Genomic DNA, 26,238 nt, shown 5'->3' with positions numbered 1-26,238 from the left:
TTATACAAGTAATGGCAGGAAAACATTGCACAGGAAAAGTGACTTACGATCATTTTTCAAATAAGTTGAACTTTAAGAACATTATTTCTCACTAGAAACACATAAAATTTGACTAGCACGTGTTTGTATAACAAACAACTTTACACAATCAAGTAATTACTAAAATGTACATACGTAGTATTATCAGTTAAAATGGAGAATTGTTTGTTTTTTTCTTTAGAAATAATAAATATTAAATCATTATATAAATCCTTAGAGTAAAGATGTTCAGTATCAATGATATAATCTCCTATTCTTATATTGCTTATACAATGTTAAAGTTTATGGTGTTAGGACACACATCGTTTCTTTTCTTTTCTTTTTCTTTTTCTTTTTTTTTTCTTTTTTTTTTTAGAAAGATTCCATTAGTTCAAATCTAAAGGATGTAACTTAAACACTTTTCTTTTTTTATAAAAGTCCCATAAGTTACACATATTACCATTATTATTAAAATATCATCTTTCCAAACGTTATTTGATACGTTTTCGAGAATAAATTATAATAAAATAAATATTATATTAACTTAACTTTAGTTTACTATACAAAGTGCTTTATAGTATTGTTCTCCCAAAATGCATGCATCGTATCGACTACAAATATGATCTATAATCTCTTTTTTTTGGAAAGAGGATCGGTTATCCGGAAGGGGAATAATACTAATATACTTAAGTTCATAATATTTAAGAGATGAGAGCAACCATCGATGAGTATTATCGAGTTAGAAGATTTAAAGGAGAGCAAATTTGTTCGTAAAGAATTTATGAAGAATTAAAACTATATCTATCAAATTTGGAATGAAATATGTAATAAACTATAGATAATCTCTTAGGTATGTGCTATTATAAACAAACAAATGAACTTATTCCAAATTTGATATAATAGAAAGGAACATCATGTTCTCTTTTAAGGACAATTCGATTAATACGTTTCAACGTGTGTAAGATGGACTTCGACTCGGAGAGCAGCTTGATCGATGACTCTGACTCGACCAGTTACTGTGTCTACTGCTCTCTGAACTACTTGGTGATGAAGGCGGCGTTGGAGTTGGTCGATGATATGGAATCGGTCGTTTCCTGGCACTAAAATTAATGAGTGTAAGTATCATGATAAAAAGGAGGTCGTATATAGCTCCAATATGAATTCTGAATGAAACTGAATTATATTTATTATATATATATAGATATATATATCAATTGTTATGTCATAAAAATATTCACGATAAATTATATCTAATGGTCAATTAATATAAATGAAATATCATTGAATAGTTCTTGATAATATATCGTATTAATACATATTACTTTGTTAACGTAGTCAGATATATATGTTTCAACATTTAATCGTAATTATTATTTCAATCAAATTGTTTTTTGCGAGCATGCTTATGAAACGACGTCATGCAAATTGCAAAAGTGAATCATGCAAAAGAAAAATGTGTTACTTACCTTGCAAAAATTATAACTATATATATATATTTTTTTTTCTACTTATAAACACAGTGAAAATATAATTGGACTAAAAAGAAGCTCTTAGACTAAAATAAATGAATATTTTATTTTTATGTGATCGACTTTAAAATAAAATAAAAAGAATCAAATTCTACTGTAAATATTTAAATTTACAATAACTTATAAGAAAATACACACATGCTACATCTACATAACATTTATAAGTCAATAATGAGTATATATAGATATATATAAAGAAAAATTAACGAAATTATGATAATTTAGTTAAAAAAAAAAAAAATTTATATATGCGAATACTGGGACACTTTGTTGATTTAGTCTAACTTCGTTCGACAATAGACATTGTATGAATGAGGAGACAAAATGTGCTCGACATCAAAACTATTTAAATTCATAGAGAAACAACTCCATTTACACATATTTTAAAAGCGGTATTAAATAAACAATTCAATATATTTTTGTTTTGCATTATAATCAAGTTAAGCTATGCGAATTCTCAAATATATATATATCATTATTATACTGTTCCAATAATTGTGAACTCTGAATGAAATCACATAATAAGTTTTTTTCTGTCGTAAAGAAAAAAGACTAATATGAAATTATTGCTATGTCAACTGTGTAGTAAAGTAACAAATGTCTGAGTGTAGCCATAGTTTTATCTTCTATGCCTGCCCCTCGATCTGTCCCTGTTTGACATAACAAACACAAAATAGTATTAGAGAATTACCTAATGTATAATAACTTAATAAAAATATTTATAAGAGAGAGAGAGAGAGAGAGAGAGAGAGAGAGAGAGAGAGAGAGAGAAAGAGAGAGAGAGAGAGAGAGAGAAAGAAGAGATCAGCAAAGAATTGTAGACAAAAATTTCGCTTTTATTCCCTTGACATATTTTCAGGATTTCTATTTTATTTCTCAAATACAATATTTGCTAATGAATACAATGTAGTAAAACGTTTTAAAAGAAATTTCGAATTTAAAAGACTGAGATAATGATAAAACGGAGGGATAGGAAAAAATAAAAAATAAAAAATAAAAATAAAAATAAATAAAATAAAATCTAAATAATAAGCAATATACTCTACAAGAATTGATGAAAAGGGATATTACAGATTTACCTTGGTGCATTTTGTGTGTAAACATATTGCTATAATAAAAGAATTTTTCTAATTACACGATTTACCTTGTAATACGACGTCTATCAAGAAAACTAGGCGAACCATGACGACGTGGTATAGACGGTGAACGGGATCTACTAGAACCCGAACTGCTGGAAGTTGAGCGCGAGGATCTACTAGAAACGCTGCTGGTTGATCGTGTAGAACTTGAAAAACTGCGACGACTATGCCTTGCCGAACTAAACATAATTTGTTTATATCAATTACATACACACACACATACACATACACACACGCGCACGCACACGCACACGCACACGCACACACGCATAGGCACATCAGACAATACAAAAAAGTATATCAATGTAAATATCGAAAGATCCATACCTGACAGAAGAACGAGAAGTACTTCTACTTCTACTTCGTTTTTCTTTCTCTCTTGACATCCTAGAGGCCGATCTAGATCGACTTCTTGATTTTTTTGATAACGAACGACTCCTGCATTTCTTTGAGGCTGAACGACTTCTCGATTTTTTGGACAAAGAACGACTTCTTGATTTTTTAGTTACCGAACAACTTCTAGATTCCTTCGACAGAGATCTACTTCTGGATTTTTTCGATAAAGAACAACTTCTAGATCTTTTTGACAACGATATGCTTCTACTTCTAGATCTTGACTTTCCAGGGGATTGAGAAGGTGACTTCTTTGATCTTGACGCGGATCTCGATGGGGAGTGTTTCGATCCAGAGGAAGATCTTGACCTTGATATTCTTTTCGAATGTGCTTGAAGAGAATTCGGTGATTTCTTTGATCTAGACCCAGATCTCGATGGCCTATGCTTTGGAGATACTGATTTTTTGCTACGAGCACGCGAACGCGATCTATTTCTGGATAAAGATCTTGAACGATGTCTCGGTGATCTGGAAGACTTCTTTTCCAAAGATAATGACCTTGTATATGATCTTGACGGAGATCTGGAATATGATTTCTCTCTTAAAGAATGTTTCCTAGGTATTGGAGAATTTCTTTTCGATGTACTTGGAGATCGGGATCTTGTGTCGGATTTGTTAATAGTGTCACTTGGTAAAGATGGTGGTGACTCACTTGGAGATCTTAACTTTATTATAACATCTTTGTGAGAAGTCGTGATAGGTGGTGAATGCGTCAAAGAATTACTTTTTGGAGAAGGTTTCTGGACAATTATTGGAGAACTCCTTTTAGAATTACTGGAACCCGAAGAGAACTGTTTTGTTGTTATTGTTGTTGTTGTTGTTGTTATTGCTGTTGTTGGTGTTGTTATTATTGTTGTTACAATTGCCGACATAACAGGTGACTTTGGACTAGTTTTATCCAATAGTGTTTGCGACAAGAGAGGTGGTGATTCGCTAGGCGATCGAATTTTTATAGCAGCTTCTTCACGAGTCAATGGTAATGCTGGTGAAGGTGATCGACTGGAAACTGGTGACTGTACAGGAAGTAACCGTACAGGTGATATTAATTTTTCTTTGGAAGAAGAAGAAGAATTTGTTGGGTCTTCCGTTAGTTTTGGTGGCTCCACCGGTAATGCTATATCGAAAACCGATTCTTCTTTCTTTTCTAATTTAACTTTTACAGGACTTATCACCTTTTTCCCTAATGTTTCTCTAGCCTTCGCAGCTAATCCACTTTGCAAACGTTTCAACGTGTTCAATTCCTTAATTTTTTCCTCATCTTCTTGTTTCGGTTCATCGTCCGCTATATCACCCTCATCTTCACTAGAAGATCTCAAACTTACTCGCGGTGTAATCATTTGTATTTTTCTACCTTTCGATATTGATCGAGATTTTTGTCTAACAACATCCCGATCTCTTTTTTGTTCTCGCTTTTTCTTATCTTCTAATATATCCTTATAACGTTCCGGGTTTTTCCGTACTGGTGAATAACTTAAAGACGATCGTCTAGATCTACTCTTGGATCTAGTACGGCTTCTACGACGTTCCTGCGATTTATCTCTCCTTTCTTTTGGTCTTCTTGGAGATCTAGATCTTTTACGAGAATCTGATCTCCTACGTCTATGTATAGGAGAAAGTCTACGTCTTGATCCATAACGATCATATCTCGAACGACTTCTACTTCTTGAAATAGAAAATCTATTGTAACGTCGCGGTGACCTTGAAATCCTTCTTCTTCTCGGAGAAGATGTTACGCGTCGTGATCTCGAATATCTTCTTGGAGATCTTCCTCTGTCTGCTCTACCTCTGGATGGAGATCTATGACGTCTAGGTGGTGGGGTTTTATGTGTAATCGGTGGTGACTTGTCCCTTTTATCTATAATAATAGTTTTCTTTGTAGCTGATTCCTTTTTCTTAATAGGTGGTGTTTCATTGCGAGATGATCTTTCTACTGCTTTTTTTGGAGATCTATTTACTCGATATTCTTTTGTAACATTTTCACCGTCATCAAACGTATTCTTCTCTACAACAACTTTATCATATTTCGTTCTTTTCTTTGGCCTCTCTGGAGAACTAAAATATATTTCAAGTAACATAATAAACTCTATGAAATGCATGAAAGAAATTGATTAAAATACTAATAAAAATTATTTTATTTACTTGTCTGTAGAGCTATCCGTTGACTGATGTTTCCTCTTTAGCGCTGCTTTTTTCTTCTATAAGAAAATAAATTTTATATTAATGAAAATTATTAAAGTAACTATCTTACATCAATCATGCAAACTGCTCATTTTTTGGAATCTGCTTATTCCTATTATGTCTTTAATATTTTTCTTTATCATTGACTTAATGTTATTCTCTTTCCTAGGTTTTTTTTTCTTTTGTTTACTTTTAATAGACTAACTTGGAACATCGATAATAATACATTAACGATACTGAATCAAAAGCTAATAATAGCTTAAACGAAAATTAACATACACAAATATATATATCTTATAACAAGAGTAGTTGTTCAAGAATAAGCAATTTCCTAAACTAAATTATTGCATAATAAGATAGTGCTTGTTACAAAACGAATATGTGAAATATACAACAATCATAAAAATTCGTACAGATTCGTACAAATAATAAATTTGTAATACGTATAATACACGAGTAGCGGCATATCTGGTACTCACTTAGGGAATGTATCCTGTCAAATGGCGCTGATAATTACAAACATACCGAGATTTATACTTAGAAATAATGACTGTTAACTTGAAAAATCAGATAAAATGTTAAGATAATTAAATAGAGCGAATTTTGTATATTTTGTTTCGAAAATAAATATAAACATAAAGATGTGGATAGTTTAATGTGAATTCGCAACTAATTCAATATAACAAACTAAAATATTGCATGCTGTGGCATTACATGCTTCACCTTTCTGCGTTTGCTCGTTTATCGTGTATCCGTATTCATGCGTGCGTTATAGAAAAAGAGCAGGGGAAATTTTGCACATACTATTTTTTTTTTTTTTTGTTTTTTTTTGTCTTTAATGTTACAACATAATTTCTTACCTCAGATTTTTCTTTTCCTTCAACTTTGTTTTTCTTTTTTTTCTTCTTTTTCTTCTTTTTTGATTCAGCTTCAGACGAACTAAGGAACACAATATTAAATATTTTTTCATTATTACAAATTCCCATGTGAAAATTTATATTTTGTTTAATATAAACGAGAGATATTATAAATTTAATCTTGTATATAATAATTACCAGCTCTCTTCGGTATCATCGCTGGATTCACTGTCAGAAGAACTGGCCTCTACCTTTTTGTGCTTTTTCTCCTTTTTCTTTTTCTTAGCTTTTTCTTTCTTCTTGGACGTCCTTGGAGATTCGGACCTATGAAATTCGTATTGCATTAGACTAAAGATTCTCCAAAGATAATTGTTATGAATTTTTAAAAATGATATTTATATTTATTAATTCTTGCAGTGGGCGTCTTCCTGTCGACAAGTGCATACCTTGTGCTGACAATAAAGAAAGCCTTTGTAGTATATATATATATACTTGTGTGTCAAACGAGTATTTCATTTTAACTGCATAAGCTATCTCACGCTTAATGCTTTTAACCATATGTAACAGCGAATAGCTTTGTTTTAATAATCGAGAGAACACATTGCCAATAAAATTTCACACAGAAAATTCTTTGAGTATTGAGTTATAGTCCCAAATTGAAAAATAAAATCGAACTTACGTAACTTTGGTAGTGCAGTGTATAATAATATCTTTCATAAATTATTTCAGCAAAGATTAATATATCACTGCAATTCCAAGTGAAAAACAAATAAAAGACGTAAAACAACGATAAATGCACAGGTGAAAGTCACAATGTTCCGGCTATAGCTAACGAATTGACTACATAAGTATCTTTTTTTTTTTTTTTTGTATTTTTTATTTTGAAAGATTTAGTTTTTTTCATTGCTTCTTTTAAAACATTAAAAAAAAGCTATAAATAATTACATATTTAAAATTCTTCTCCTCTTTATAGAAAACTAAATCTTTCAAAAAGTTACAAAAGACAAGTATACAAAGTATGAGGAGTATTGATATAATATGGGATTAGCATTACCTTGATAACCATCGATAGGGACGGACTTGTCAGAAAAAAATAGAGAGATGACATTAACAACAAGCTTTATCGATAACAACAACAAAGATAGAAATGCATGAATGTACGCAACATAATGTGCGTTATATTAAACCTGTGCTTAGTGTTGTACGCCAGGTAAATGTTTGCCAATGATATTTGAATGATATTGTTTTGATCATCATTAATTGAGATCAATGAACGATAAGAGAAGATATTATTATTGATTGGAAAACATGAATAAAGAAAATGCAACAAACATTTACCTCTAAGAAAAATTGCAATAAATGGAAATATTAATAATAGTTAATCGCGCCTACATTTATAAAGGACCTAAATACTCAATGAAAATATAATAAATTTAACAATTTATTTCGCGGTAAATAGCATATTATCTAATGAAATATTTCTTTTTTCTTTTCTTTTCTTTGCTTTTTTTTTTTGGTTCTGTAAATGTACGCGACGTCCATACTTACCTACTAAGCCTACTAGATAGGCATTCAGTCCTCCTTAGTTCTGTTTGAAACAGAGAAAGTTGTATGGGGCATGAAATAGTAGGCGAGTAATGATTCAGTATCCGATAAGTAGACGTGTAATAAGCAAATGAACGAGTGGAGTTGCGATAAATGAATAATTAATTAAGGAAAAATGGGGAACTACAGGAAGATGGATTGTGCAGTCTTGGAGCCTCGACTCGTATATGCCATCGCGTTGATATTACAAAGAAGATCAAAAGCTTTTTTTATATTTTTCGTTACGATTAATTAACGACGGCATAGTTTCAATATATAATCCAATAAATTTATTTGCATGTGTGTGTGTATATATATATAAACATATATGAACAGATATACTCTTTCACTCCTTTTCTCTCTCTTTCTCTTTTCCTGTTCCCTCACATGCATATATATATATATATATATATATATATATATATATATATATATATATATATATATAATATGTATATACGCACAATATATGTATGTGTATATATATATAGACACACACAACATGTATAGATATGTATGTACATATCTAATTATAAAACATAGCAAAAATCCGAGTCCAGTCTCCATTGACCTCTGCACAGTTCATTATTTTATACCTTTCTTTTTTATGCTTCTTTCCCTTTTTCTTCTTGGACGTGCTACCAGAACGTTTTCTTTTATTCTTCTTTTCCGGAGCAGAGGTAGTATCCGGAGCAGGGCTCGGAGTGCGAACTAATTCATAAACCTTGTTCGCCGCCGCTCTTGCCTCGGCTTCTCGTGCCCGCCTTTCCGGATCTAGGCTACTTCCTTCCACGAAGAATTCTGATATTCCAAAGGCTTCCCGCAATTTAGCATTTTTTTCTTGTTGTGCCTCGGCTATCTGATGTGTTTCTCGAACACTGAAATTTTAATGTTTATGGTAAGATTTTTTTCTCATTAAACAATAATTAAAAAAAAAAAAAAAAAAAAAAAAAAAAGGGGGAGGGAAAGAAAAGAAGTAATAATAATGTCAATATTTGTCGATATCGACACTTCGATCATAATGATTAAAAAAGAAAAATAGGTGGAAGGAAAAAAGACAATAGAAACAACAACAAGAGCAACAACAATGGCTGACATGATCTTAAATATAAAGGATTGACCTACCGCGATGAAATTTTTACAGTCATCGTTGATAAACTATTTCCTTTTATTATTATTATTATTATTATTATTATTATTATTATTATTATTATTATTATTATAATTATTTTTTTTAATTGAAATATTCACTGGCGATTTATTCAACTGGAAAAAATCAAAGAAAACGAGAGAGAGAGAGAGAGAGAAAGAAAGAGAGAGAAAGAGAGGGTGGGATCAAATGAAACAATTGGATATTAAAGAGATTCCAATGATGACGATGAGTAACAATAACTAAAGTTACTGGTAGCAAAGGCAGAAAGAAGTAGTGGCGATGGAAAAAGAGGAAGAGAAGGAAGAGGAGGAGGAAGAGGAAAAATGACATAACATAGGGGGGGAGAGAGAGAGAGAGCGCGCGTAGAACACGCCGAGGAACCACCGTGCAGTCTCTCTTCTTCGCGAGGAATGAAAAGCTTCGAACGATTAGATCGGAGTGGGAGTAGGAGTGGGGATGAAGGAAGTCCGAGACGAGAGAGGGGAATGGGGATGCAGGGGGTGCGAGAGGAGAAAAGGGAGCGTTCGTGAGCCACCCCTATGCCAACTCGCTCGACTACGGATCAATACAATCCAGCTGGTGATACTTTTTCCGCCATCCCCTTTCGCACACCATTCGTTCATCACACACACACACACACACACAAATTCGAAATTAGAGTCGATGAAAGAGAAACAATTATTTTTTCTTCATCTTTTCAATCTTTTTAATCTTTTCCTCTTGAACGAATTTCATGTTTGAAATTTTTATGTATAATTTTTTTTCTTTCTCCTTTTTTCTAATTATCAAAATTTATCTCAAAAGTCGAAATAATTTTTATTTGTATGCGAGTACAAAAATACGAATATTTATGTGTTTATTAAACACACACACACACACACACACACACACACACACACACACATATATATATATATATATACACGCGCACAATTTTTGATATTATATACATAATATAAAAAATTGCAAAATAATTTTTATTGATCGATGATTCTCTTTTTATTCTTTTTTCATCAAATCAAATATTTCAATCGAATATTATTTCTTTCCTTTTGTTTCTTTCTTTTTTGTTTTTCTTTCCTCACAAATTTTATACATTAATTATTTTAAATATATCAAGATTTTAAAGCGAAAAGAAAAAAAACAAGAAAAAGAAAAGATTGCATTACAATCTTTATTTTAGATTTAGAACATTATGCAGGGAAAAAAAAAAGAAAAGGCAAGAAAAATGTTCAATAATTCTATCATTCTAATAAATATTAATAAATACTAATAATAATAATAATAATAATAATAATAATAATAATAATAATAATAATAACACTAATAACAATGATAATGATAATAATGAATATGATGATAAACGAAAACAATGGAACACGACCGCTACAAGTTTACCTAACAACAGAGCGAACATTGTTTCCTCGTCCGGCAAGAAGATGAAGCTGTATACGTTGACAACAACAACAATGTTGTCGCATTTGTAATTGAGCACGTTTCTTCTCGTTTAAAGCTTGTTGCAGTTTACGTTTACGACCGCGTTTGAAAACTTTCTGTCGATCGAGGAAAAAATTACCACGCCATAACGTTTCGAAAAAAGCACGACCATCTGCCGGCCCTCGTCCTCGAGCTACCTTCTGCGTTGGCGTTGGTGTTGGTGTTGTCGTGGACATAGTCATTCCCTTCGATTGTTATAAAAAAAATAAAAAATAAAAAAAAAAAAAAAAAAATAAATAAATATAAAAAAAAATGGAAAAAAAAAAAAATATAACAAATTTTCTCGAACGACTAGCAGTAGCGACGATGGTGCTTTTGAAATAATTATTTTTATTTCTTCATTTCTTCTTTCAAAAATTTCTATCCCTCCTTTTTTGTTAAATATTTATATGTTTATATTCAATGCACATGGACTCTTCAAATTCATCCTTTCAATTCGTCGAAAATAATTGATCTTCGATTATACCAATATCAATTTTAAGTGATTATAATTTAAAAATAATAATAATAATAATAATAATAATAATAATAATAATAATAATAAAAAAACAAAAAAAAAAAAGGAAATAACTTTCTCGTTCAAGTCCTTAGATGATGATTTTTTTCTCAATTCTTCATTTCTTCTTTGAAAGGTTTTTGTACTTTTCTTTTTTTTTTCTTTTTCTTAATATTTATATATTTGTGTTCAATACACATGGATTTCTTAAATTCGTCTTTTCAATTCGTTGAAAATAATTGATCTTCGACAATATAATCTCAATTTTAGAAGATTAAAATTAAAAAAAGAAAAAAAAAGGAATATGCGCCCTCATTCGAATCTTTAAGATAATCAAGATGATGAAGATGATGAAGAAGACACAATTGTAGCACACATAGAAATGAATCCCACCTTGATGTGAAAGGCATTTGCAATAGTTCAGACGAGTAACAAGACTGTGAATAGGATAGCGAACGTAATGCTTTTCCTTCCTTTATTGTACTCATCCTTTACATACGCGCGCGCGCGCGCGCACGCATACACGCACACACATCACACAAACACACAGAGTTCCAAGAAAGCCTTTTGTATACGAAATCTTCTTGCTTTCGTTGGGTAGAACAATTATTTGGTGAGAATGCCGGAAACGTTAGTATGTGTAATGCTCATTTATGTTTCTTTTATTCTTCCAATAATATATATATATATATTTTTGTATGAATCACGTATTTTTCTCAATTAATAATTTGTATATCTTTGCTATCTTATTTTTTCTCATATATATTTCTTCCTTTTAACATTATTGTTATTCATAATGATTCTCATACAGTACATATTTCTTTTCTTTATATATATATATATATATATATATATATATATATATATGTGTGTGTATATGTATGTCTATTATACATACAATCTTATAAGAATATTTTATAGATATACATTGATTCATGTATATATATCTATATTATATATATTATATATATATATATATAATATATAAATATGTATACGTTTTAATTATACGCATACATGTGAACATTTGATCATCGAGATCATCCGCTTAAATAATAAGGAAGACTTTGGATCAGGCACGCTAGCTATTGTCGTATCCTTTATTTTCGGATATCTGGAACATTGAGATTATTCATTATCATCATCATCATCTATATGTTCATATATCGACGTATTGTATTCTCTCCTCTTCTTCATATGTTTTCTTTATTTTCAAATTCTCTTTGAAATATTCTTCTCTTCCTTTTTATCCAATGAAAATCATTCTTAGATAATGATATATGTTGATTATTGCATTCTTCCCCACTGGTTATTTTAATTTTGTCAAGAACGAATTTTCTTGAAAAAATTTTGTTTTGTTTTATATATATATATTTTTTTTATTTATTTATTTATTTCTTTTTCATATATACGATTTTGAAGAGATGTTTCTGTTCACATTTGAAATATCACTTTCGTTGGCACGTATGTTAGAAATCTAACGTTACACTTCCCAACACAATCTTACCACTTAATATCTAATGTGTACGTAAGTATATTTATATATGTATATGTATATGTATGTATGTTATGTATCTATATATATATATATATAGAGAGAGAGATATATAGATATACGTCGACAATATATATATATATATATATATGTATATAGTAATGGAAGACTTTTGTGATTTTACGTTAATTTCACGATTACATTATGTTTATTTTTCTTTCTGTCTTTGTTTTTTGATCCTTTCAATTTTCGATGTTTCTACGATGGTTTTGTGGATATTTCTTGACGCATAGCGTCGCATCGTCGCGGTCCATTCTTGCACTGAGATAGCATTCGTCGAATGATGCTAGAATAAACTCGTGTACCGTCGTCTCTCGCGCATCCCTCCAACTACCGTCTTCTCTACACCACCCATCTCTCTCATCTCCCCCTTCCTTCTCGTTATTAGCGCCGGCGCTATAGGGTAGGTCGATATGACCTAACCGAGGAAGGAAGGAAGAATGGGTGTATACACCCTTTGACAATCTTTCAATTTTAACTAATTAATTAATCTATTATTACTTGCATAACAGAGAGGGAGAGAGAGAGAAAGACAAAGAGAGAAAGAGAAAAAGAGAAAGAGAAAGTTTCCTACTCTTGATCAAATATATCAAATCCAAATGCTACTCTATTAATTATTCTACAAAATTGTATCACAGTAAATTTTCATTAACAAATAATCGAATAAATATCTTTCTTATTTCCACAAAAATTTATAAATGATTCATTGTAATTGATTATGAATTTTTATATGATTCATTGATTATAGATTTTCTTAGAAAGTATATATTAATTCTGCATTAATATAATTGACATTTATATGAATAATGCAATCGTAATCCAATTGCAATAATATCTTGTGACAGAGAAATGAATCAAATGTGAATTCTATAATGAAGTATATTCATATGAGATAGGCCTTGGAAAGAAACCTTTCAAAAGTTATGTTGAGCAATCGTGAATATGTTCATGCAATTCTCATAAAGTTACCATTTAAAACTATGACAAACTTTTTCAAGTAGTTAACAAAAAATAATTGGAATAGTAAAAAAATATATATGTATAATAATAAACTTTACTTTATGCGGCCAAATTCATCACGTGGTGCACTTGTCTTCATTTCTGTACCCATTAACATTGAACGATAAGATTCCACTTTCTTTGTTACTTCCTCGGTTGTGAATCTGTAAAAACGAATTTTATAAAAATAATTAAATTTATTCTGCCAATTGTAGGTATATATTAAATTCTTAATTAATATAACATCTGACATCTATAGGCAAAATTTTAACTCAATGATATTTGTAAATACAAAGAATTAAATTAAAAAATTGCAAAATAGCAACAAAGTACTATATAGGTTTTTTTTTTTTTTTTTTTTTTTTTAACCACATAAAACTATGGTAATAAAAATTATTATATAAAGCAAAATTTTTTGTTTAATTTCATTTCATCAATAGTATCATATGAATTATTATATATGAATATAAATAAATAAGAAATAAGTATAATAACAAAGAGCATAAAAATATATCTACCCTTGTTCTTCCAAAATATCTGCTAATTCGGCACATTTAACTTCAACTTTTCGCTTTCTGACATGATCAAGAATCTCCTTATTAGGTTGTTTATTTATTTGTTCTATCTTTCCTTCATCAGTTTTATAATTAACTTTATCCTTTGTTTTGCGTATAATAGCCCAGTTTCTTTGAACATGTCCATTGGTTCCAGATCCACGGGGTGTTTGAAGACCAATACCATTATACATTTTATGTAATAACTGCAAGTTCTAAGTAATAAAAATCGTTTATCATCTATCTATTATGTAATATATCAGTGATTAAAAGTAAATATTAATGATTAATTATTTTAAAGATTTAATTTATTTTCTTTTTTTTTTTTTTTAATTTTTGGTTTTCTTAAATATTCGATTTTATGATCAACAAAAATTCTACATTTTCCGATTATAATCTATACAACTATATCAGTATTTGAATATTATCAATAAATATTATTAAAATGTTCTCCTCATTGAACTCTATTCAATATTAAAGTTATGTGTGTCACGAATAGAGATTCCATTAATCAAAAATATGCTATATATCTTGAGAAAAAAAAAAAAAAAAAAAAAAGAAAGAAAGAAAGAAAAAAGAGAAAATATTTAGATTTACTTTTCTATAGATTTATACTTAACCTATAAAGTCAATAAATGAAATTGCTTGGAAATAATAATTGCAACTATTAAATAGTAGAAAAAGTGATATAAAAAGAAATTACATATAATGTGAAGAACAGAGGACAAACGATAGGTTAGAATAAAGCAAACGCAAATTATTGATCGAATAGCTTCTGACGCAAATACATTCTTTAGAACTCACGTTTCAAACTTGATCCAATTTATTGCATAGAAATCACTTAGAATATCTTCAATTCTGTCTATATCATAAACAACTCAGGTAAACTAAAATTCAACGGTCAATCCCTAAATTAAAGCGCGAATAACACTCCACGTTTTCTATAGCGTTGCCGTTATTACACGATTATTACCGAATTTCAACGTATGGTGGCGTTATATGTCAAGCTATGTTATTTTATGCGCATGTCATCCATTATTCTACGTTCAAGAAATATTTTGTATTAGGATTAATTCTAACTAATACTATGTATCTAACATATCATATTTAATGTTTTTTTCTTTTCTGGTTTTTTCTTCTTTTCTTTTTTTTTTTTTTTTTTTTTTTTTTTCATAAATATATGCAATATAATTATTATAATTATTATAATTATTATAGCTATTATAATTATTATAATTACAATTATGATAATTACAAAAGAATACGGATACGATAATTCTTTACTTTAAGCTCTTACGTTTTATTTATATATTTCATATGGAACATTTGATATAAAAAAAATCTTTCTGAAAATATATACTTTTACAATAATTTATTTATTATTATTTTATTAAAAATTTGCGTAACTATTAAAAATAATGTTGTTTCTAATGATCCATAATTTAATACGCTCCTGGCTATAATTTTTTATCTATCAACAAATATTTGAACACGCATATCAGTTCTAATAATTATAAAATTTAAATTAATGAAAGATGGAATTATTTATCATTGTCGTCATCGCTCATTACCGCGTGTCAATCCACATAAGAATTATTTTCTCAATTGAAAATATGACGTCAGTAAAACGTTTAAGCGCTGTACTCGGAAGTACAGTACGAGTATGCGCGCATCTAGTTTGTATTTCTTTATAGTTATGTATATCAACAGTTTTTTAGTATAATTTAAAGAGAAAATAATTTGTTTTTGAGAATCATTAAATATGATAAGGTTGCAGAATATTTTTTTTATTTATATGATATTTATTGTTTATATAATGCAATGAATAATAATTCTTGAATTTGTGTACTACTTTAGTGATCTTAAAAAAGGGCGAGCCATCTGTGTTGAGTAAAGAAATGTGATATATGTATGTAGTTCAACGAAATATTCATGAAAATCTATAATATTTTATTGGCAATATCTAATGGAATTTAACGCGTTGCTATATCTTTTATTTATTATATTAAATGTATAAAACAATAATATAATTTTTAACACACGAAATGTCCATACAAAGAAGATTGTGTTTTATTGACAAGTTGGATTAATGAAAATATTTATCAAAGTTAAAGTTTCTATAACAAGATGAATAAAAGTCACATGGATAAAAGATTAAATCAGCTACCAACTTGGTTGTGGGCTAATTCCGCTACTTTACCGCCGATATATAAGATTGTATGGGAAGCAGTAAGAGAAGATAGAATTAAATCTAATGGATTGCAGACTGAAGTTTTAGTCGACACTAATAAAGTTTTTCCATTATTACTTACGAGCCAACTCTCAATGGAGGTTCTAGGTCATATATGGAATTTGGCTAATCAAAAATATGCCGGACAACTTACAGAACAAGAACTTTATATCGTACTTGCTCTTGTTGCTGCCGCACAAGCATCTTATACGTTTAATAGCTTAGATATATTACATTTACTTCCATTTCCGCCAATTCCATATTTAAATATAGAATGTGTATTAAATGTTCAATCTACAATGTATGTTAATGCCTCATCAAAATATCAAGCTAATAAAAAGGAGGAATCTAATAATAAATCAATGAATTTTGAAGAAAAATATACGTCTGAATTTAAAGGAAAAATAAATAAAACTGGCCAATTAACATTTGATTCCAATTTACCAGTATCAAATGTAGTAGATAAGACATCATATTTAGACAATGAGACATGTTCTACTCTAATGATAAATTCTAATTCATCAAATTCATGCCCTCGAGATTATTCCAAATATACTAAAATTCGTTCAGAAATGAAAAGTAATATATGTACGTTAGATAATAATGATGATTTTTCTGAATTTCAAAGTGCTCCTATTGTCAATAATACACCTAGCATGTCGAATTGGGATATGAGACAAGGCTCTGCAATTGGAAGTAGACTTGCAAATCATAACTTAGGTGTTAAGAAACCAGTTGAGAAACCTAAAAGAAATAATACAAATTCTAAAACTATGAACTTTCATATGCAAACGCATGCTTCTTTATCATCTTTAAATCCTGTCTCTCAAAATTTATCATTAGAACGTTTATCAGAATTATTTCCTAAATGTGCGATAAAAAATCAATCGAAAACTGTAATATTAAAAGATACTATTATAAGAAATAATGATTTATCAAAGGACAATGGTGAAACTATAAGAGATCTGAAAACTAATATATTAGAAAATATACAATTATCTGGTAATAAATCTATAATGTGTAAATTAGAATCTACTGATAAGGTATGTATATTAATAATTAGTAAAATATATAAGAAATGTAGAAATTATATGATAATATATAAAAACATTCTAAACAATGATTTCTTTCTGCAGGCTGGTATTAAAGAAGTAAAATCTGATCAACGAGATCTAATGAATTTACAATCTACTGAAGATAAATACAGTGCATTACGTGCATTAGTAAATGAAACATCTGTAACAAATAAAACAAACTCTGTTGACAATATTACATCAAATGATGAATTTGGAGAATTTGTTTCTGCCGAACAAACAATCACTGACGCTAATTCTATTTTGGATAATTCCAATCATGAATATTTCAGAGATACAATAACAGGTTTTGAAACTAAATCTTTTAACAACACTGATGATAATAATACAGCAGGTATTGACATTATACAAGATATTTCTCAATCTTTGAACAATGTCAAATTTGGAGACAATGTTGAAGAACAAAGAATTAATGAAAAATTTGAACCTAAAATTGAACCAGGTATGATAACAATATATATTTAAATATTTTATTATACAGTTTTTATTATTGAAGTCTTTTCTAAATGAAAATCTGGGATAATTTGGACTATTCTTGGCAAAGTAATTTTATCATTATTATATCTATAAAATATAAATAAAAGGGAAATAGAGTTAATATAATTAATGCAATGTATAAAAAAATATATATATATATATATATAAAATATTTTCGATAAATAATTATACAAAAATTTAATTACATAAAATTGCCTTTAGGTAAACTTATTCAAATGGAAGATGCTATATCTCTTAATAGTATAGAATTGATGAATGGAATATCTGATCGGACAATAACAAGATCAGGTTCTGTACCTAGCTTAGATCTAAAATCCTTTTTACCTACAAATTCAGAAGAAGATCAAATAATACAAATAACACAGCAGGTATGACAATATCAAAATGTGAATAAAAAAATAAAATACATATATAAAAATGTTAAAAATAATACTTTACAGACAGTTTATTGGGAGTGGAAACAATATATGGAAAGTTGTATATCATTATTACAAATCGCAGCTAATATATTCACTAATATAACATCCGAAGTTATACTAAATGAAGTATTAAATTCCGCACAAGGATACAATTTTCTTTGTAGTAAGTAATTTCATTAATCTCCTATAAATGAATATATAAAATGTAATACTTTAAAATACAAAATTTTTCTTTGTATTTATTAGATTTAGCTGAAGTTGCAGCAGTTTGTAGACGAGTCAATTTTTCATATAAGGAAATGGATATAAATATTATCGGATTTGATGATCTTCTTATGGATATCGATAGAATTTGGGCAGAAATGGAACCTTTTTATGCTAATATACCAGTAAGAAAATATATATACATACATGTATACGCACATTTCATATAACAAATTTTCTATTATCCTTTATACATTTTTTATAACATAATTATATAACTACGTTTATTAATCCAATTGTATTTTCCATATTATTGTAGATCGTAACAGAACTACCAACTTGGCCTTTGCATCAAGGTGAATGCATTTCTTGTGCACTCTGTTTAACTGTCATTACCAGCGACAAAGTAATTTATAATGAAAATAATTATCACGTAACCTGTGCAAATTTATGGCTGAATTGTGTAAACAATCAATTGCCTGCGATACAATATCCCACATTCTATTCCTTTACAAACATATGTTCAACTAATAATCACATTTGACACTAACTTAAATAAAGTTATATTTCGAGTTATATTGTACAGTTTAATCAGAAGAAAATACAGTATTCAAGTTGAAAAAATAAAAATGATGCGACCATACATTTTTTGTATGATACATCTAACTTTATTATTAGCTAAATAATAAAAATATTTCAAATAGATCGAGTTAAAGGCACACTCCGTCTACTATACTATTCTGTATTGTACATAAGTATTCTTTAATCACAATTACATTTATAAAATATATATATATATACATATATTTATGGTCATGTTAAATAGTTATAGAAATCAGTAGGAAAATTATAAATATAATAAATATTTATTATTGGAATATATATTTATCTCTGACTTGTATCTCTTGGTCTATAAACTATACCTCTACTTTTCATTTCTCTTATAACACCTGCTGGAAGGCGACCCGATACTGATATCGCATAAACTCCTTTACAAAAACGATCTGAAAAAAAAAAAAAAAAAAACATTGGGTTTGATACGAGAAATGAAACATGCAAATCTTTTCATATATTTATGTAAAATTTAAAGTATCTATTTTTGATAATATTCAATTACTTACTAATTCTTTGCCATTTGCATACCCAACTATCTTCTGGACTCATTGCTGCAATCATGCTGAATAATAGAAAAACGAAATAATTATGAAATAATTTATAATTTAAAACGGAATATTTTTATGAATGTCACAAATCAAAAGTTCTATTTATATTATAAACGTTAAAAAGTAAAAAAAATTTACCCATCGAAATTAGAACTCGTACAATCGAAAACATTGTCTTTATTATTTTTCATACGTAGAAATTCATCGCAATTGTCACAGCCATCAAATTCGAACTGATCGAAAGTCTACAACAATTAAATAAAATAAAATATTACATATAAATAAAATATAAATTTGTTTTTATGTTCGGAAAATTATTTCATAAAAATATATATATACCTTAATCAACGAGCATACTAAACATGCTCTTAGACCACGTAAATCTTTCGGCACCGTTTCCATTGATATAATAAAATTATACACTTTCTTTTTAAAATGTTTATAATTAATTAATTTTTCTACTATTTATAGGTTAAGTCTTGGCATCATTTGAAATGAATCAAATATGACTGACGAATTGACAATGAGGTTTGGAAAAAGAAGACGCACCACTATTTCATATGTCTAAATCTATTCCCCCTAGCGGTACTAATATGAAACAAACTCTTTAACTTTAAAACTGTTTATGATTTTTCGCTCGTAGCATAAGCGACTTTAGCGACAGGTACGGGTAAAATATGAACTACAATCTTTGAAGTATTATTAATCAATGTAAAATGTTAGAACTTTAGTGTTTAATCAGAATTAAATTGAAAGGACTTTGAAAATACATAGAAATATGCAATTTATGTTTATATTTTCCAAGCCTAACAACTTAATAAAAATTTAAAGTATTAGAATTTTAAATTAAAATTATTTTAAGTTTCTCGCGCGTTACGATTTTTTAAATATTTAATCGAATATATTATTATTTAAATATTTATTTATTCTACTCCGTATACATTTATATTGTTTAGATAATCATATATCATGTAGGATGTACATAATTTATATAATATTTCGATATTATATATTATTATTACACTATTATTATTAGTAATAATAATAATAATAATAATAATATAATTAAATAAATATATAATAATATAATGATGATAATGAAATCATAAGGAATTTTACCTCATAATGTGATAATGAACTCATGTTTTGATTTTTGTAAAAATAATATATATCATATATATATATATATACACAAAAAGAATAAATTAGTTCATTATGTTCGTTTATATTAATAAAGTAAAAAAAAAAAATTATGAACGCAATCCATCCTGTTTTGAATCTACTATTTTAATATATATCATTATACTAAATAACGAATCTAAATGGTTGCTATTATACTAAACGTTTTTTATAATATTCTTATATTTTTAATATATACAATATAAAAGGAAATATTGTTAAATTTTAGAAAAATATTTTTTCAGTTTTCTAAATATAAAAAAAATATTTTTTTCAATTTTTAGAAAGCAAAATCCATTGGCATGAATGGCTGAACATATATTTTCTTATTTTTACCATCGGAGAGGATCATCATCGGAAGCTCTTTAAATTGTTTGAATGAGTTAATGTAATTCCTCTGTGTGAGAATTGCGAAATGCATTTTATTGCATTTGTAATAAATCAGATAATTTATGGATCGGTTTACGCATTAAACGAAATAGCAATCATGTTATACTTCTAAAATAGACACTATTCAAACGTTCATATAAAAATCGATGATAGGGATACGAGTTCTTCTTTTTTTGCCGTAAAGTTCAAAGGGCACTCGCTATAAAAAATCTTTCTTTCACGTGAAAAGGTCGAAAACAGCATTTATGATAAATAACGACGTCCGGACATAATTCTTGACCAATTTTGGTGGACAAGATTTCATTATAAAGGTGAACTAAACAAAATTGTCTATGCAATTAAAATTATATGATAATTAAAAAATAAAATAAATAAATAAAAAAAAAAAAAAAAAACAAGAATTAATATACCTTCTATTTACATATTATTCTTATATATTTTCTATTTACATATTATAAATATATACGTATAAATAGAACGTTTCTATGTACACACTCGTATAAAATTTTTCATGATGATCGTCATTTCATCATGCAGTACATATATATATATATATATTCATATACATATACATATATACATATATACATATACATATACATATGGTAGATTGAATAAATTTCGATGATTTTAATTATCATCATCGAATATGTCCATTTATTAATCAATATTTTATAGTCAATAAGGTTGCGTTGTGTACATTATATTTGTAATGTAATAACCAAAATATTCTGTTAAATAACAAAGAAAAAGAAAAATCAAAATGAACGATTAGAAAAGTTAAATAAAATTCATAACGGTGGGACTTAATGTTCATTTTAACAATGTATCAACTACCACTTTGTTTTTTCATTATTCATGATCTTTCCTTCCTTTTCATATTCATTCATACAAATACATTATAATTTCTAAAAATTCTATAATCAATCAATCAGTCTTCGCGTTCTCTCTCTTTCCTCTCTCTCTCTCCCTCTCCCTCTCCCTCTCCCTCTCTCTCTCTCTCTCTCTCTCTCTCTTTCTCTCTGTCTCTCTTTCCCTTTCTTTTTCTTTCTCCAACGCGAACGAAGCGATCTCTCCTCGCATATAGAAAAAGAAATGCGAGTTGTATTTGTTTTTTGTTTAGTACTTTCGAAAGAAAACCTTGTGGATACTCGTTCAATGATAATCTACGTCATGATCTTCGATCGATATTCGCCTAAGTGTTATGTATCTCGGTGAACCTTCACTATGTCCTTCGTTAGTTGTTTCCTTTCTTCGGCCTAGTTCACTTATCAATGGCATATCTTTTCTACCATTATTGAAACGTTTATTTCTGTAAGATGATCTATCAAAATTTCCCTCGATATCACTTATAGATGTTAATAATGGCATAGTGTATTTAAATTCATCGATGTCATCGTCCCTCGGCCGAAATCTCATTCTATCATCTGGAACTGGACGTCCATCCGGATAAACACGTGTTACCATTGGTCCGATCAAATATGGACCAACGTGAATGTAATCATTCGTTGACACGCTTTCCTCTGTAATACTATTCGTCTCGCTATCATCATTTCCTGTAAATATATCGAACAAATTAGACATAGAATGACTTTAATATTTTTCACACGCATACACACACACACACACACATACATACATACATACATATGCACGCAATCTTTCTTTTTCTATAATTTATTATTTTTCATTAGAATAGGAAAATATATCAATGTAGGATAATAGGGACCAAAAGTTCATATAGATAATTTTTTTTTTAATCAATTATTCTTTTTCAAAACTTTTTAGAATTAATTCTTGAATTTTTTTTCTATTATATAATTATACTTTGTTTATTATTATCGACAATTTTGTATGATCATGCCTGTGAACGTGTATGTGAACAAAAAATAAATTCAAATAGTGAGAAGATAAAATTTTCTCGTCGCATTATCAATGAGATTATTCAAATGCGATAATGAATGGCATAAGCAAAATAGTGGCGAATAAATTACACGAAAGAGATCAATAATTTTTTTTTTTTTTTTTTTTTTTTTTTTCAGATAATACTTTAAAACTACTAGCTTAGGAACTTTTGACCCGGTCTATAATTTTTTTATTCGTAATGATTTTTTATATCAAAGAGAAGAAAAAAAAAACAGAACGAAGATGATCATGAGATACAAAGCAATTGTCACTTGTCAGAATATAATATTCGTTTGACAATATAAATTAACAGTAACTCCACCAACTCCCCCTCCTCCTCCTCCTCCTCTTGCGGAGCTGTGGGTTTCTAGAAGGATATGGAGCACAGAGAAAATGTGAAAGCTACGTTGTACGTTCGATGAGAGTTCTCTTTTCTACTTTCGAGAAAAGTGACCCCGTTTAATTCACAAACAGCATCCAATAAATCTCTCGAATATGGTTACGAATGTATTAAGAAAAAAAATTCAATGATCGTATATTGCATTTTTTTTTTCTTTTTTTTTTTTTTTTAATTCTTTTCTTTTCTCATACCTATCGTAAGTCCATTTGTAGGAAAATAATTTCCTTTGATATCATCTTTATTAGTCCTGGATGAGAGTCTATTTGTTCCTATTAAAGTTCGCCAAACTGTGAATCAATAAACTTAAATCAGTACAATTAAGATGATAAATTCAAAATTATACATATATATATATATATATAATTATACAAAATTATATATATATATATATATATATAAATTATATATATACTTACTTATTTCTCTAGCACCACGTTGATATGGATCCAATTTATCGAGAACATTATCGTCCATATTAACAAGATTTCGTAAACCGGTAATTAAGAAATTCTTATTACAATCCGGTCTCGATGAATCAGCACAAAATTGTGTCGCTTGTTGACTAAACATTCTGTACAAACGGTTCATCTGTAATTAATATGAAAAATTAATTATTAATTATTTAAAAAACAAAAGACAAATTTTTAATTTGCAGGAGGAGTGGGGGAATGAGAAACGAAAAGGAATGTGATTATCGAACGTGTTTTTTATATTTCCAACAACGTCTTATATCGCACATTAGAGAATTTAATTTGTCTCTTCGATAATTCCGGAAATTAGGAGAAAGCGGGGATGAGCGCGACAATCGAATCGAATAGAAAATAATTAGCGCGGAAAGACAATGATAATGCAGGTATATAACTTGTTGTTCTTTTACATTTACCTAATATAAAATCTATTGACAATTATAGTATATACATGTACATATATATTGTAATATATTATAGTGATATATAATTATAGTGTATATATATATATATATATATATATATATATATATGTGTGTGTGTGGTACTTATATGAATGGTCAATGAAAAATTAGACCTTCAAATCTAAAGAAAATATAAGGAAGGTCGACATTAAGATTGATGTTGATTATACAAGGATTTGTGTTTATGTATGTGTCTGTATAGTAGAAAGATATTTAGTACTAGGTCGAGTGTATGAGCTTGAACTTCGACTGGAAAATCACGTAGCACATATCGCATACTTTTGTCGATATAATACAAAAAAAAAATATACATATATACTTCAATAATTATTTATAAAATATTACATTTATCGAGAATGAAACAAGAAAAAAGCATTCTCGATCACGTTCAACGAAAACATAAGATAATTTAAATAAATTCATTCGAATATTTACAAAATTTTACCTTCTTATCTAATGAAAAGTTATTTGTTTTATTCAGTGTAATACATCATAAAACATATATATATATATATATACTTGATAATCCGGATTAAACACGTTCATATATTTCAAACATTATCTTACTTACTTTTTCCTCTCTCGAAAGAAATTCCCACATAGGTATAGCTGATCCAATGACTCGCATTGTCACAAAAGAAATGAGAAAAATGGTGGTAAAGATTAGATTCCTCATCTCGTTTTCTTTTTTTTTAATAATATAATATGATATATACGAATGCGTGTGTGTATATATATATACACCTCGCTTAAGGATTAATATGTGTATATATCTTTCGAAATTCTTGAAAAACGTCGTAAGTGAAGTACCACGAAATTAGTTATCTATATATATATATATATATATGTATATATATATATATATATATTGTTAAGGCACAACTCCACTTGTATTTTCGTTAGATGTAATTTGTATTAAAACGAGAAAAAGAGAGAGAGAGCTAATTTTTAATCGGCACGAAACATACGTTCTCATCAGCTAATAGACACAGAACTACGTTCGAATCGTTCAAAACATTTCATTTTATGTTCTACCACAAGTGTTGTTTCGCGGTGCTCTCACTTCCTCCCACTACACAACAGTGGCGCTGCTAACGCTTCCTCTCATTAGACGACAGTTGGCGCTGCTATCGTCACCACTTCCTCAATGGTTATATATGTACATATATATATCCGATTCCGGTTAATACAAAGTAATATATTTACATATTTTCTTATATATATATATATATATATATATATATATATATATATATATATATATATATATATATATATATATCTTATACTTTGTAAACACACGTATTGTACGTAAAAGAAAGTTGTTTTATATTCACGTCGTTCATTGTATACAACGAACAATTAACGTAAACAATTCTTAATTTCATTTTCATTTACATTTATGCACATATGTATGTATGTATATATGTATAAGTATATTCATGTACCTTACTCATTCGTAATTTCGATTTATTTTTTTTTTCGACATTTATAAGTCATTAAAAAAAAAAAAAAAAGACGAGAAAGAAAACGGAATCCTTTTGATGATACATTTGCGGATACGCAATGGATAGAAATTAAAATTGATAACGACTTTAACCTGCAATATTTCGACGCGTGTATGTTAATCAGTTATCTGTCGTTCGGGGAAAAAGCAGACTTCGTCGAACATACCAGACGTCAAAAAATGTTGGCTTCTCTCATACCTTGAAATACCGGAGACGCTTCCGTGAGAGCATCATATTTTTATAATGCCTCAGGTCACTGTTCGATGACGTTACCACAGAACTACTTATATGTGTAATATATATACATAGACGTATGTATCTGTGTGTGTGTGTGTAGATGTCACGTAGATTTCTTTCATAAATTT

At 28.5% G+C, this 26,238-nt stretch overlaps 4 protein-coding genes across 10 annotated transcripts; 1 reads left to right on the top strand and 3 right to left on the bottom strand.

The window, feature by feature from the left end:
- Positions 1 to 329: 329 nt before the first annotated feature.
- Positions 330 to 14,937, bottom strand: LOC124957960 (serine/arginine repetitive matrix protein 2). Of its 4 annotated transcripts, none has more exons than XM_047515575.1 (10): positions 14,757 to 14,937; positions 13,917 to 14,167; positions 13,458 to 13,562; positions 8,295 to 8,576; positions 6,313 to 6,438; positions 6,118 to 6,196; positions 5,219 to 5,274; positions 3,014 to 5,131; positions 2,692 to 2,865; positions 330 to 1,118 (listed from the first exon to the last, which is right to left on the bottom strand). In XM_047515575.1, exons 2-10 carry the CDS (start codon positions 14,144 to 14,146, stop codon positions 968 to 970), a joined length of 3,321 nt encoding a protein of 1,106 aa, XP_047371531.1. In that variant the 5' UTR covers positions 14,147 to 14,167; positions 14,757 to 14,937; the 3' UTR covers positions 330 to 967. The 4 variants fall into 4 exon arrangements, with proteins under 4 accessions (XP_047371531.1, XP_047371532.1, XP_047371534.1 ...); XM_047515577.1 differs by lacking the exon at positions 330 to 1,118 and adding an exon at positions 1,569 to 2,197 and having other exon boundaries at positions 14,757 to 14,936; XM_047515576.1 differs by lacking the exons at positions 13,458 to 13,562; positions 13,917 to 14,167; positions 14,757 to 14,937 and adding an exon at positions 10,250 to 11,613.
- Positions 14,938 to 15,582: 645 nt separating this feature from the next.
- On the top strand, positions 15,583 to 19,277 carry LOC124946456. 2 transcript variants are annotated; one of them, XM_047487175.1, is made up of 7 exons: positions 15,583 to 15,722; positions 15,810 to 17,225; positions 17,319 to 17,718; positions 17,976 to 18,142; positions 18,215 to 18,356; positions 18,440 to 18,582; positions 18,717 to 19,277. In XM_047487175.1, the coding sequence occupies exons 2-7, from the start codon at positions 16,080 to 16,082 to the stop codon at positions 18,939 to 18,941; spliced, it is 2,223 nt and encodes a 740-aa protein (XP_047343131.1). In that variant the 5' UTR covers positions 15,583 to 15,722; positions 15,810 to 16,079; the 3' UTR covers positions 18,942 to 19,277. The 2 variants fall into 2 exon arrangements, with proteins under 2 accessions (XP_047343131.1, XP_047343130.1); XM_047487174.1 differs by having other exon boundaries at positions 15,583 to 17,225.
- On the bottom strand, positions 17,884 to 20,279 carry LOC124946457 (transcription elongation factor SPT4). Its single transcript, XM_047487176.1, has 4 exons — positions 19,900 to 20,279; positions 19,699 to 19,805; positions 19,519 to 19,574; positions 17,884 to 19,401 (listed from the first exon to the last, which is right to left on the bottom strand). The coding sequence occupies exons 1-4, from the start codon at positions 19,960 to 19,962 to the stop codon at positions 19,283 to 19,285; spliced, it is 345 nt and encodes a 114-aa protein (XP_047343132.1). The 5' UTR covers positions 19,963 to 20,279; the 3' UTR covers positions 17,884 to 19,282.
- Positions 20,280 to 20,750: 471 nt separating this feature from the next.
- LOC124957886 (rhythmically expressed gene 5 protein) lies at positions 20,751 to 26,211 on the bottom strand. Of its 3 annotated transcripts, none has more exons than XM_047515372.1 (4): positions 26,072 to 26,211; positions 23,851 to 24,022; positions 23,626 to 23,721; positions 20,751 to 22,685 (listed from the first exon to the last, which is right to left on the bottom strand). In XM_047515372.1, the coding sequence occupies exons 1-4, from the start codon at positions 26,105 to 26,107 to the stop codon at positions 22,285 to 22,287; spliced, it is 705 nt and encodes a 234-aa protein (XP_047371328.1). In that variant the 5' UTR covers positions 26,108 to 26,211; the 3' UTR covers positions 20,751 to 22,284. The 3 variants fall into 3 exon arrangements, with proteins under 3 accessions (XP_047371328.1, XP_047371331.1, XP_047371327.1); XM_047515375.1 differs by lacking the exon at positions 26,072 to 26,211 and adding an exon at positions 24,933 to 25,453 and having other exon boundaries at positions 20,752 to 22,685; XM_047515371.1 differs by lacking the exon at positions 26,072 to 26,211 and adding an exon at positions 24,937 to 25,453 and having other exon boundaries at positions 20,752 to 22,685.
- Between the last annotated feature and the right edge of the window lie 27 nt (positions 26,212 to 26,238).

This window comes from Vespa velutina, chromosome 2 (genome assembly GCF_912470025.1).
Source record: "Vespa velutina chromosome 2, iVesVel2.1, whole genome shotgun sequence".
In the NCBI taxonomy this organism is placed as follows: Eukaryota; Metazoa; Arthropoda; class Insecta; order Hymenoptera; family Vespidae; genus Vespa; species Vespa velutina.
This window is presented reverse-complemented; position numbering and strand designations above follow the sequence as displayed.

Coding starts and splice junctions, on each gene's coding strand:
- LOC124957960 (XM_047515575.1), bottom strand. CDS start 14,146: ATGTATAATGGTATTGGTCTTCAAACACCCCGTGGATCTGGAACCAAT. Junction 13,563..13,916: donor GATATTTTGGAAGAACAAGG/GTAGATATATTT, acceptor TCGTTTTTACAG/ATTCACAACCGAGGAAGTAA. Junction 2,866..3,013: donor ACTTCTCGTTCTTCTGTCAG/GTATGGATCTTT, acceptor AATTATGTTTAG/TTCGGCAAGGCATAGTCGTC.
- LOC124946456 (XM_047487175.1), top strand. CDS start 16,080: ATGAATAAAAGTCACATGGATAAAAGATTAAATCAGCTACCAACTTGG. Junction 17,719..17,975: donor TGAACCTAAAATTGAACCAG/GTATGATAACAA, acceptor AATTGCCTTTAG/GTAAACTTATTCAAATGGAA. Junction 18,583..18,716: donor CTTTTTATGCTAATATACCA/GTAAGAAAATAT, acceptor ATATTATTGTAG/ATCGTAACAGAACTACCAAC.
- LOC124946457 (XM_047487176.1), bottom strand. CDS start 19,962: ATGGAAACGGTGCCGAAAGATTTACGTGGTCTAAGAGCATGTTTAGTA. Junction 19,575..19,698: donor ACGAGTTCTAATTTCGATGG/GTAAATTTTTTT, acceptor TCTATTATTCAG/CATGATTGCAGCAATGAGTC. Junction 19,402..19,518: donor ATGCAAATGGCAAAGAATTA/GTAAGTAATTGA, acceptor TTTTTTTTTCAG/ATCGTTTTTGTAAAGGAGTT.
- LOC124957886 (XM_047515371.1), bottom strand. CDS start 25,041: ATGAGGAATCTAATCTTTACCACCATTTTTCTCATTTCTTTTGTGACA. Junction 24,023..24,936: donor TTCTTTCGAGAGAGGAAAAA/GTAAGTAAGATA, acceptor TATTAATTACAG/ATGAACCGTTTGTACAGAAT. Junction 22,686..23,625: donor TACAAATGGACTTACGATAG/GTATGAGAAAAG, acceptor ATATATTTACAG/GAAATGATGATAGCGAGACG.